This window comes from Phalacrocorax carbo, chromosome 4, assembly GCF_963921805.1.
Source record: "Phalacrocorax carbo chromosome 4, bPhaCar2.1, whole genome shotgun sequence".
In the NCBI taxonomy this organism is placed as follows: Eukaryota; Metazoa; Chordata; class Aves; order Suliformes; family Phalacrocoracidae; genus Phalacrocorax; species Phalacrocorax carbo.
This window is the reverse complement of record NC_087516.1, coordinates 6,516,425-6,529,042: the sequence shown is the minus strand read 5'-3', so window position 1 is coordinate 6,529,042 and position 12,618 is coordinate 6,516,425. Positions and strand designations below refer to the sequence as shown.

At 51.3% G+C, this 12,618-nt stretch overlaps 1 protein-coding gene and 1 long non-coding RNA gene across 3 annotated transcripts; one reads left to right on the top strand and one right to left on the bottom strand.

The window, feature by feature from the left end:
* Window positions 1-1,447: 1,447 nt before the first annotated feature.
* FOXI3 (forkhead box I3) lies at window positions 1,448-5,326 on the bottom strand. Its single transcript, XM_064448885.1, has 2 exons — window positions 4,504-5,326; window positions 1,448-3,313 (listed from the first exon to the last, which is right to left on the bottom strand). Exons 1-2 carry the CDS (start codon window positions 5,204-5,206, stop codon window positions 2,724-2,726), a joined length of 1,293 nt encoding a protein of 430 aa, XP_064304955.1. The 5' UTR covers window positions 5,207-5,326; the 3' UTR covers window positions 1,448-2,723.
* LOC135313021 (uncharacterized) lies at window positions 4,650-11,880 on the top strand. 2 transcript variants are annotated; one of them, XR_010372567.1, is made up of 4 exons: window positions 4,650-4,897; window positions 6,887-7,013; window positions 7,123-7,802; window positions 8,561-11,880. It is a non-coding gene; the product is annotated as an uncharacterized LOC135313021 (long non-coding RNA). The 2 variants fall into 2 exon arrangements; XR_010372568.1 differs by lacking the exon at window positions 8,561-11,880 and adding an exon at window positions 8,260-8,518.
* Window positions 11,881-12,618: the final 738 nt, after the last annotated feature.

The window sequence follows — 12,618 nt, the reverse complement described above, 5'->3', positions numbered from 1 at the left end:
CGGGATTTGGTGCTAACGGCAGGGAAGGTGCGCTGGGGACAGCGAGACCTGCCAAAACCCCCTAAGAGCCCAGCACCATCCCACTGGAGCGGGGCTGGAGCACTGCGATGGGTGAATGAATCCTCCTCTGGCTCTGCTCTGGCAGGTGCTGGCTGTGCCACCGCCCAACCGATACGGCACGAGAAGGTCTGTTGAGCCATGGGGTATTTGCTGAGGACATACTGCCAGAGGCGGACCATGGAGCAACACAAATCCTGAGGATTTGGGGTCCTCAGGAGCAAACGTTTACGGGTACTGTCTGCAGATGGAGGTGGAAGAGGGTGAATCCTGAAACAAATCTGGGTAGAAGAACGTGAGATGGACATATGCAGGTGTCCCACATCGGCCCGCTGCTTTGCTAAGGTCTGACAACAGGCCGGTGGAGCAGCAGAGGGGTGAAATGGTCACTTAGATAAGTAAGCAGTTCCTGGCTTACTTAAGGACTGGCTTTAAATCTTTTGAAGGTGTTGGGAATCCCTCCACCACTTTTAGATCAAACTCAGCAATCCAAAATCCAGATAAAGGTATTCCACACCTGATAGGATTGAACTCAAGCAGGACAAGACTGACCACTGTGTCTTTTTGCTAGTGGCAGTCTGCCCTTTCCCTCCCATTATTCCTACCACCGCATCACCCGAGACGCAATTAAAAATGAAGACATGGAGGAATTACCCCTAAAGCCAGGAAGATGGTATCTGTGCTGGGAAGGGGTGAGCGAGGGGAGGATGAGGCAGGAGTTACCACCCACCCACTGGTCTCGGCTATTGCACAAACGGTGGGTGACCAGCGCTGGGGAAAGTACTTGGTCCCTATCCCAAGCACATGGAAGTCATCTGACGTTTCGTCATGGCTTCATTATATTTTGGATGGGGCCAGTGGTTTTTCTTGCATCACTACCCTGTATGTCATGCAGGTAGCCAGTAAAGAGGTGCTGCGTCCCACTGCCAACAATTTTGTTTTCTCAGTAGCCTGCAGGGATGGCCTTACATCACAGCAGATGCCTGTATGTTAAACAGCTGCAATTTCATGCTTAACTTCATCACTGACGCTACATTCCTCATAAAGATATTTATATGATTCTATGATTTATGCTCTGCCCGCACACAGCACCCAACAAACAGCTTATGCAAACGGCAAGACCTGGGAGTTGATCGTTGTGCATAATGGCTGCTCTAGGATGGACTCTCCTTTCCCAGCCCCGGGGACTCGGGGGGGATCTCAGGAGTGCCTCCTCACAGCGGACGGCCGCTGGCCGGCTGGTCCCACGTCTCAGCTAGCCTGCCGTTTTAAGCAGGTGCAATCCTACTCGAGAAACTGCTTTGCAAAATGGACAGAGTCAACAGTCAAGCTCAGACTTCATACCTCCTGCTAGCTAGCACCGCGCCGGAACCGGCCCCGCTTCTTTTACTTCTGCAAGCTTTTATTTTGTTTTTACTAAACCAGGCTGAAAAAGGACAGTTGTAATTCAGACCGTTGACAAAAACAAACAAACAAAAAAGCTGGGCGTGCCCACTCTGGACAGTGAGACCATGAGAGGCTGCAAATCAGCTCAGATGAGTCACCTTTAGGCCCAGAGTGGGTTTTTTTCTTACTGCGCAGATGAAATTGTTCACAAATCTTTGCACCTTTTATCCCAAACCACGTGAAAGCAAAACCTGTCTCCCCACAGAGTTTTAAAATACCTCAAACATACTGAGGAACAATCAGGCAAAAAAATCTAACAATTGTTAACATTTTATTCCCAACAGCTGTTCAGCCTGAAAAGTTTCATTAATACACTAACGAACAAAAACAAAACCAACCAAAAATTCAAAACAAATAAAACAGCAAAAAAGAAAGGGAAACAAAGTAAAATAAACTTTAACAAAGTTTAAAACACATTATAAATAAGTACAGCTCCAGAGCATAATTTACAAATATAAAACCACATAGAAACATATATACAGAAGAGTTACATTACGTACAAATATGTATAAAAATACCCCAGTGTTTATTCTCGCACTAAAGCTGCATGGCTAGAGTTATCTTTGGTACTAAGCTCAGGGAAAAAGATTGTTTTAGAAGAGACGGCCCCGGCTGTACAACATGCCATGCACAGGAAGACCAGAGCGAACCCCTGTGGGTTTCGAGGAGGTTTTGGGTGGGTGCTCACCCCCAGTACGCGCCCCGTGCATTGCATATTGAGGGATCAGGACAGGAAGCAAGGGCTTACAGAGGCAATTGCTGGCAGAAGAGTTTTTTAATACATTTTACAAGGCACTTCATAAGAAATCTCTTCATTTTTGTTTTTCCTGTTCTCTTCTAAGACTCTCTGGATGTCTACACTTGGCTCTTGCTGATATCGCTTTATGGTTATAGTTTTTAAACTTCTTATTCTACATTCAGGATTAGAAACCTCTGAAAACATTAATTCAGTTCGCTTTCATCTGCAGAATTTAGATGGCAAGCCATCTAATCCAGCTAACATTTTCCAGGAAGGGGAAAAGACTTTGCATCTGCCTTCTGCTGGTGTTTAAGGGGTGTTCTTATCGGGAAAGGTGAGAAGATCTGTTCTCCTGGAAGAAGTCGTGGGAAGTGTCCACATTGAAATGCTGTTTGCAAAAGCATACGGTCCTCAGTGCTGCCAAACACACCTGCAACTCCCATTCCCTTTGCAGCGCTCGCCCGTCGGCTGCCCCAGCACCCTACACCTCTGTTCCATCCCGGGTGTAGATGAGGCTGTTAACCGTGAAGTTGTAGTAGTGGTTGTACTGGGCTCCCTGGCTGCTGCTGCTGGGATGGAAGGAGCTGTAGTAGGCGGGGGAAGGTCCCGCAACCCGCTGCAGCTGGTCTGGCGAAGGCACCTCCTGAGAAGAGCTGCTGGACGGGGTGAAAGTGCCACTGCTCAGCTGTCCAGCAGAGAAGTTCCTGTGATGCAGGTCACTGCCGAGACCCCCTGTCAGCCGGCTGCCTCCGCTGCTCAGGGAGCTCATGCCGCTGAAGAAGGTGCTGAGGCAGCTAGGGGTGGATGAAATGATACCGGAGGGAGAGGAGCTTTTTGGATGGTCCCTGGCAGAAGGCGAGGGGTCCAGCTCTGGGGGTGGGCTGTTTCCACACGGTTTGCCTGTGGCTGGGATGGGTCGCTCTTCCTCGGCCTTCAGGCCCCCCAGAGAGGAGGCCGCAGATGCGGTCGCGGGGGCGTTTGGCTCAGAGCGCCGCTTGCGTTTGCGACGGAAGTTCCCGTTGTCGAACATCTTCTCACAGTTTGGATCTAAGGTCCAGTAGTTTCCCTTCCCTGGTGGAAAAGGGGAGACATGAGAGAAAGTGAAATTCTGTGACAGCGAGCCCCACCGCAGACAGGTATGCACTATCCAAGCCTTGTCTGATCAGCACGGCACCCACGCCTCTCCTACACCTGCTCCTCCTCTCTCTGTTGTCCAGAACAAGGATCCAAAACCTGGCTCCAGGACATCATCACACCCGCTCCTCCAATGCCCAAGTGAACCTTAAGGCCATATGGAGGACAAGAACCTCCCCGCCACAGAGCACAAACCTCCCTGAAGGATCTGCACCTCTGCCTCAGCCCTGGCCAAGGGAACGCGAAGCGGGGCTCCCCCTGCTCCGGCTGCCTCACGGCAAGCGGGGACACTTAGTGCGAGGGGCTGTGGTGGCGTTAGCTGGCCCCACACACCTCTTGCCCACGCCCGGGCCAGACGGGAACAGTGACCCCGCAACGTCCCCCCCCCGAGGCTGCGGACCGGTACGTCCCCTCCCCGCCGGGCCGGACCTGCGCCCTCCCGGCGCGCCTCCGCCCTCCGCCCACTCCCGGGCACCGGCTGTGCCCCCGGGGCCGGGCCGGCGAGCGGCGGGCAGGGAGGGGAGCCGTGAATCACGGCCGAAGGAGCCGGGCCTTGCACAACCAGCACTGCCAGCCTCAGCCCACCCGGCCAGCTCGGGGAGGGGGTGAGGGCTGGGGCCAGACCGCCCCTCGCCCAGACCTGCCGCGGGGGCCAGCGCCGGGCCCGGGGGAGCGAAGGAGGGACGCTCTCCTCACAGCGCCCGGGCTGAGGGGACAAGGGGACCCGTCTCCTCACAGCGACTTGCTTCTGGGGACAAGGCAGCCCGCTCTCCTCATGTCACCGGCCCCATGGGGACAGGGGTGCCCGCTCGTCTCACAGTGCCCTGGCTGAAGGGACTGGCTGAAGAGCCCGCCGTCCTCACAGCGACTTGCTCGTGGGGACAAGGGAGCCCGCTCTCCTCACAGCGCCGGCCCCGAGGGACGAAGGGTGCCCGCTCTCCTCACAGCGACTTGCTTGTGGGGACAAGGCAGCCCGCTCTCCTCATGTCACTGGCCCCGAGCGGACAAGGGACCCGCCGGACAAGGGGACCGCCGTCGCCCGCGCTCCTCACGGGGCTGCCGGCGGCTCCCCAGGCTCTGCGCCCGCCGCTCCCCGCCCGCCCTCCCGCCCGGCGCGGCGGCCTCACCGGGGTCGTCCTCGTCGCGGGGCACCTTGCGGAAGCAGTCGTTGAGGCTGAGGTTGTGGCGGATACTGTTCTGCCATCCCGCCTTGCTGCGCTTGTAGAAGGGGAAGTTCTCGGCCACGTACTGGTAGATGTGGCTGAGGGTGAGCTTCCTCTCGGGGGCGCTCTGGATGGCCATGGCGATTAGCGCCGAGTAGGAGTAGGGCGGCCGCACCAGCTTCAGCAGCTCCTCCTGGCTGGCCAGGCTCAGCCAGCTCAGCTCCGCGCCGCCCGCCGACGGCGAGCCGGGCGCCGAGGGGGAGCCCACCAGCTGCCCGCCCCGCGAACAGCCGTACGAGGCCGGCGGCAGGAAGGGCGCGGCGGCGGCGGCGGCGGCGGAGCCGGGCGGGCCTTGCAGGTAGGGCGCGGGGCTGTTCATGCCCCACAGGTAGCCGGCGTTGGCGGGCGCCCCGTAGTCCCCCAGCGCGTACCCGCCCGCCCGCTGCCCCGAGGAGGCGGCGGCGGCGGCGGCGGCTGCGGCGGCCGCGGCGGCGGCGGCGGCAGCGCCGGGCGGGTGGAGGCTGGGCTGGGGGTAGACGCTGAAGTTCTCGCTGCAGTACACCGCCATGTCGGGGGCTTCCTGGGCGCTGCGGGGCTGCGGGGGCGCGGGGGCGGCCGCCGGCGCCGAGGCTCTGGGCTGCGCCTGCTGCAACTCACCGGCGCTCATAATCCCTGGCCATGCAGGGCGGCCGGCGCTCCCCCCCGCTCCCGTCCTCTCCCGCCGACAGCCCGCCCGCCCCCCCCCCCCCCGCGGCCCCGGTGGCCCCAGACCAAAAAATCCCGGGGGGCTGCGGCTCGGCGCCCTTATAGGCGCTGCCGTGCGCCCGGCCTCCCCGCCCGCGGCCGGGGCTGGGCGGGCGGCGGCGGCGCGCAGGGAGCAGCCAGTAGCGCGGCTCCGCGCCGGGGAGGGAGGTGGAGGGGGGCAAGGCCGGGCCCCAAAAGCGGCCATGGGGGAGGGACCGGCGGGGGGAGCTGCGGGAGGTGCTTGGGATTTGGCTCCCGGCGGTGCGGGGGCAGCATCCCTGAGCCTGCTGCCCCCCTCCCCCCCCCCCCCAAAGGTTGTGTCCCACCCCCACCCCCCCCCCCCCCCCAACGTCCCGGGGGTCTCTCGGCGCTGCCCCGGCCCTCAGGGATCCGATCCCTCTTTCCCACGGATGCGATCGGCCCTGATCCCTACGGCCCCGAAACCGTCCCCGAAATTGAGGTCTGGGGGAGATTAGCATCGCTGCGGTTGCCCCGACGGGAAGGGTGAAATTCGCTTAAACTCTCTTATTTATGTGTAATTTTGCCGCCCGTCTCGCAACAGCCGGGGCTGAGGTCGCAGTTCATTAGCTTTGGATGAGGAATTACCCGAAATGAAACAACCGACATCGGCGTGTTCGCTCGTACACGGGGGGAACGGGCTGGCGGGCGCGGTTTAATGAATAAAAGTTGATTTTCGCCTTCGTGCTTCGGGGCAGCTTGGGGGGGAGCGCATCTTTTTGCAGAGAAAAAGCTCTCGCTGTTCCTAACGATCCCGGCCCCCCGGGGTTTATACGGGGACCGGCTCCGGCAAATCCTTCTCGGCCGGGGCAAAGCACACGGTGTAAACGAGAAAAATAAGGTCAATGGTGCGGGAGAATTTTACAGTCTTTGTCAGTCGCTTAGAAGATGCAAATCCCCGGGTCTTAAACGGGGTTGTTATTCCGTTTTCTGCTGGGAAAACAGCCTAAAAACCCCCTTTCCAGGTACAGCTGCGAAGTGCTCTCCCCAGGGCTGCAAGCACCGGGTGTCTTGGTTTGACATCAGGATTTTTGGGAGAGAGGAGCGTTTTGGGAAAAGTCTTTGCGTTTTATGTCTTTGATAAAATAGTTACAAACGCACATGTAAATAAATCAGTGAAGCTGAGTCGGGGCAGCCTTCCCGGGCTACCTCCAATCCCACATTCTCATCCCTCATGTGATCTAAACAGGGATGTAATAACTGGAGGATTTTCACCATTATATTTCGTTTTAAAAACAACAGTTTGGAGACAGAGAATAACTTAAAAATGAGTGTGATAAAGAATTATGATTTTGGGTTTCCCCCTTTAATCATAAGGGGATGTGTTTGTGTTTTTGGTTTTTGGTGGGGTGGGTTTTTTTTTTTTCTATTGCAATTTTGTTTCTGTCGCTGTTGCTGCTGCTGATTTTATTTTGCATCTTTTGGGGAAAGAACTTCCCGTGTGTATTTGGATAGCCAGAACAGCAGAAGAAAATTTTATGTTATGTTTCGCAAGGTGTCTAGATGAACCCTGAGGTCCCTTCCAGCCTGTGATTCTATGTGTCTTTTTCCTTCTCAACTTTCTTGCCTTTATTATTTATAACAGCTCTGCATATCCTTGGAGAAGGGTTGCACTGGAAAATACTGTTTCGAAGTCTGACCCGACAACATCTAAAACAAGCAGTTTACAGGGAAATCACAGCTAGAAAGAGCATCTAAAGGACAAGAAGCAGGTAGATTTTTAAAAAGCAACTTCCCTCTCTGTTTGAAGAGCTAAGCCGAAAATGTTATTCTCTAAAATTGCAACAAATCTGTGTTCATCCGTTTGCTCAAAAACCCTAGGAACATTGCAGGAGGGAGAGGAGCCGTCAAGTGGTATCGCTGTATGGTTGAAAATGGCAATTTTTGCTTCAGGGATTTGACGTATTTGGGCAAAGGCAGAGCCATCTAGAGGAACAGCCCGGCTATGACTAGGCGGGGAAGGCAGTTTCCCTCAGAGGCATGCTATGCTGCCTTCGAATTTTCTTTAGTTGATTTCTCTGCTTCCAACAAAGGAAATGGGTGAGAAAATAATGCTGAATTAGCTTTAATAAAAATGCGTGTCCTCAGAAAGCTCCAGCTTGCTTTACCAAATAGTAAGGAATGTGAAACAAAAACAGCTTCAGAGAGGTTATTACATAGCTGGGATGGCACGGATATGCAAACCAACACTTAATTTAAAGAGTGGAGAGAATAACGCTTTGATGGTGTGATGGCTGTAAAAATGTTTAATTTTCTTAATGCGTTTATCCTGCAAGTAGCGTGCAGTGTTGCCTTGAAACGTCAGCGCTCAGGACAAACCTGCTGCTGTTCCCTTCTGCGAAGGCACGTGGAGAGCAGCATGAACAGCTTCGGCACTCTGCCGCTCTGCTTTCTAAATGCTGCTTTCTTCCAGAGAGGTCTGGGAGACATTTGCCTTTCAGAAGCGCACCAAGAAGCTGGCAAGCGAGGTTCTGCAACGCAAAGCTGAAATCAGTTTCGAGGTAAGAGTCTGAGCATACTGTCCATCACTGCGAGCAGATTCGGGGTTGGGCTTGAGCAAGGCTGTGAAATCACTCTGTTATTACCGAGTCGCTGGGACATTTGTTAGTGTTGGCATTATGAGTGTGGCAGTCAGGTCTGCCGGCCAGGGGAGCCCACGGCACCTGGGAGTTGCGGCTGAACCGTATCCCTAGCCAGCTGCGATTACGTGCAAATCTCTCCAGCCAGCTGCTTTGGAAAGTATTTCAAGACTTCCCAAAAAAAAGTGCTGCAAGAGAGCAGGGTCCTCCCCATCCTTGCCTTGTGCTAGCTACACTCATTCGCTTTGGTATTGTGCTTGTCCTTGTCGTATGCGCAGCAAGTGCTTTTCCCCCTGCTAGGAAGACACTGTCTTTGCCTCTAAGGCCCTGCTCCTCTGAACATGTAGGTACAGGCTTAACTTTCCTGTGTGAATCTCAGGTGTGTACAGCTGAACACGGAAACCTGAAAGTGCTTCAGACCTGAGCGCCCAGCCTCGCAGCGGGAACCGATACCAGCACCCACCTGGGTGTCTCTCTGTTTCCCGAGGATGCTCAGGTCTAGGTGCAGGGAACGTGTTGGAGGATCGGGACCCAGTAGCCCATATTGGCTCCTATTGACTTTACCAGTAGAAGAGAGACCAGGATCCCTTCAGTGGCTCCGAACTGCTGCAGCGAAGCAGGAACCACAGGTTTGGTTTGTTTTGGCTGCATTTGCAATATAAGTCTCACTTTTTCCCCAGGGCTGGCAAGAGGCAAGGCAGTAACTCTATGGCCCACATACAATCTGCAGATGAAGAATTCTTCTATATCTTTCTCCAGAGTAATGAATTAAATTGGGAATGAGTTCTTCATCTTCAGGGACAAGATGGGAGAAGTATCTTTTCCTTGCAGCAGCCCAGTACTGTGGTTCCACTCTCAAGAATATCAAGGAATTGACTAAGAAGAGTTCGAATTAAATTTAAGCTCTAGTACCATTCCTTTATTTACCCCTTAGCCTATTCCCTTCTAGACTGGGTACTTTACACTTATTAATATGCTCTAAGAAAGTCTCTTTTTTCACTCAACATCTGATTTATCCTGAAAATAGGTAACAGAGATTATTTTATGGTGTGCAGTATATGTTTCACTGCCTTGATTTTGGAAGGGTGTTCTGTGTACGTGTATACAGGTTGAAGCAATTTTTATCCCTTACCTAAGGAGAATAATGTATATTCCGCCCTCCCTGTATCTAGTCATCTATTGGACTGAAGTTCTGGTGCTCCAATTTTGCCAACTTACCTTATGATAAGATCAGAGGTTTTCAAATCTTTCTTGATTTTTCAGACCCTACAACATTTCCTGGGGAGGTGTCCTCATTCCATGATTTTCAGGTTACCGACAACAATCTTGGCTTGGTTTTGTTTCTAGTTCATGGTCTCCATAAAAACACTGCAGGCTGCAGACTGAGGGTTAGCGTTTTGGAACAGCAAATATTTTCCTGGTGCGTTTATATGGTGCTGAGCATGATGGAGCCCCCGGACTCTGCCACAAAGCAAGGAATAAATCATAGTTTATCGCAAGCCGTAGTTACTCCAGCACTTTACGCTGTCGTGAGCGCACACCGTTGCTGAAAGAAGCAGTTCTGCTCTGTGTCCACTCCTGGCTGCTTTTTCTGGCTGATGTGCTCGCACAAGTGTTTCTGTGGTTGTGGACTAGGGCACTGATCCAGCTCTAAAGGAACACCCTCTCCCCAATCCTTTTTTTTTTTTTTTTTTTCTCTCCTTTTTTTACCCCCTCAGGTTAGTTTTAGCCTGGGCCTGCCTAGCCGCTTCCTGAATGAGAGCTTGTTAGCGACTGATTAGCCAAAGTTTTGATAAAAGCTTCATTGTTTGTAACCTCTGTAACCTACCCGGAGCTGTGCTCCTAATAAAAGTGGGATTAAATAGACACCTTGGGAGTGAGACAGTTGCAAGTGGGAATTTCAGAGTTTTGGGGGCCAAAGGGATACGGCCGGGCTTCGGTAGCTCTGCATGTCAGAAGCGGTTTAACCAGAACTGGGAAAGAAGGCTGACTTTTGGGTTTTGGCGGGGGAAGAGGAGCCTGGTGGGAGACAGAAGGAAGTCAACTGTTCACGGGTGGATTAAGCACACGCTCCAGGTGTTTGGAAGCACGTTTGCAGAAGCTCTCAGAGCCCTGCATTCCTCCTGCCTCTCCTCGGGCTTAAGATTCATAAAAAGCATTTAAAAAACACCGCTCTGATCCTACAAATTTAATCCTCATTTTATTTTTCCAACAGTAAAAAAATCCACCTGACAATGAGGTGTGACTAACTTGATACCATCAGATAGTGTCTTTTCTGGGAGGAGTGTTAAGCTGGGAGCTTCACCCCTCCTGCTTAAAGCTAGAAGCTGACCTGGGCTGAAATAAAGCAACATCTTTGTGCTTTTCATAAGTTTTTGATGTGTAATGGGGTATTTGAAATGGAGCTCGGTGCTCTGGGCTGGTTGCCCTATAGTGAGCGCTCCTATAGAATAAGCTAAAGGCCAATATCTTTTGCTCTTAATTCATCTGAAGAGGCAACCTCTGCGCTGGAATGAGTAATGGAAGTAGAAAAACATAAAGATAAATTTATGGTCAGCTAAGGTAAAAATAATCGAAACTATTAGTAGATAGAGGCAGTAGCGGCCATCACCACCACCGCAAGGAAACAGAGAGAATGTCTGGGGGAGAAAATCAGATAACATATTAGTATGAGGTGCTGGTGAAACAGCATTTTGGGCTCCATTAATAACTAGGGATTATGTTAAGTAGCAACCACATAAATCAAATATTTTATAGTCAGCCAGTCCCGGTAATTCCAGCCAAGAGCTTCAGAACTCTTGGAACCAGGAACGTATCGTGTGGGCCATTAATGCTGAGTTTTCATTTTAGGACACTAGAAAGATTTTAGAGGACTAAGAAAGCTGATACTGGCTCATCATTTAAAAGGATTGGGCAAATGATTTGGGCAATGCTAAGACTGTCAGTCTGTCACTGTTAAAGGCAAGAAATAGCGGGCTCATCACGAGATTAATGAATTCTTAAAGGAAGGCAATGAAGTTGATGCAAACGAGTGTGCGTATATAGAACATTGGCAAATCAATTTGCTGTCGTTCTCCAGTAAGAGCGAGCGACTCTTGATGCAACTGATTTCTGAAAGTGTTTGGTTAAGACCGTGTTGGAGGTGGATTTTTAAAAAAAGGTATAAAATCAACATGGTGCAAATTAAGTGGATCTAACTGGTTAAACAGAGATCTCCGAATGCCACAGTGAAAAATGAATCCTTGAGTCTCTTTGCAGGGAAGTCCTGTGGAAACTGGTTCATTATTCTGTTTCTGTCATTGATTTGGGAGAAAATAAAGAATCATTGTAGACCAAATGTGTAGGAGGCTAAAACTGGGGTTACGGAGTGTTAAATAATGAAGAGGACGTTCACTGACACACAGCTACCTCGATCTCTGCGCGGCAGCTGGGAGCAAATGGGCAGAGCGTATTTCGACATGGAGAAGCAAAAGGACACATTTAGGAACAAAGTCTGAGACTGCTGAGTGATGCAGTCCGTCCTGGAAATTAATTTTTTTTTTTTGAAAGTTGTTGGGGTTCTTGTCAATAGTTGTCTGCTCCTTGTTGTGATCTTGGGGTGAATGAGGCATAGGAATAAAGAACGATTTTAAGGGTCTTTTCTAACCTACATGTTTCTATGAATTGTTATGATTTTTTATTGGAAGTCATCACATTATGATAGCACCTATAAAGTTAATGAGTAGCAGGGTAAAGTAACAGGGATGAAGTTGTTTACTCTCTGGTCAAATACAAGAGCTAGGGGACATCAATAAAACTGGTAGAAATCATGTTCCTGAGAAGAGACCGCTGCACACAGTGTGCAGCTAAACCTTGAAGCTTCTCAAGGAACTCACTTTAATTACTTTCACGAAGGAAATATTATGTGTGACTTGTTTGTAGTTTATAAATACTTATGCAAGTGCAGAAGCATGAGGATAAAGGGCAAATAGGAACCAGTGGCCAGGACTGAAGCAGGACATGTAGAAGGGGCTCAATCCAGCTGCTCACACAGGGATAGCCAGGAGTATTTGAGGTGCTTTGCAGTCTCCAGTGGTCTCCCACTGGCACTGTTTCAAATACATCAGGCATCTCAGGGTCATGTCTGCCATGAAGGCTACTGGCAAGAAACATTTTGAGCTCTCTTCAGTCTTTTTTGCCATGTAGGTGCTATCTGATATCTGTAACTAGGTCAGTGTCTGATGAGGGGAAGCGGTCCCGTGGAAGGACTGCTGTTAATGGAAGCTTTGGCCAGCAGAAGCAGGAATCTGAGAGCAGTTTGGGTAAAATTCCACTCCTAATGAGCAAGTTACAGATGTACCAGCATAATACTGTGCATCTTTTGAAAATCAGGTGGCCAGACAAGGTAGCGATGCCATATGGGAAAACTTTGTTTTAAGGCAATGATGCAAAACACAAGAGAGGCATTGGCAGGAATCACAAAAGAAAACCCTGGTCAACTCAAGATTTGTCACCTTTCAGAAATCAGCCCCTCAGTTTAGGGCTGTGGAACAGGTTCTATAGCGCTTATAGACATACGGGCTCTTATGACAGACACTGAGGAAGAATTTCCTTGATTTCTTTGAAGAATTTCAGGCGATTTTGCTGCCAGTCAAGGCATGTCTAAGCCGTACCTTGGGAGTGAACTATTCGTGTACCCAGTGACGGATGTTCATGACTGACTGGCATATGCCAAAGACTGGCAAAGACAATACTAACC

Bases quoted from the DNA above. Each gene is read 5' to 3' on its own strand.
- FOXI3 (XM_064448885.1), bottom strand. From the start codon at position 5,206: ATGAGCGCCGGTGAGTTGCAGCAGGCGCAGCCCAGAGCCTCGGCGCCG. The intron at 3,314-4,503 runs GTGAGGCCGCCG...CTTTTCCACCAG, and splicing joins CCGCGACGAGGACGACCCCG to GGAAGGGAAACTACTGGACC.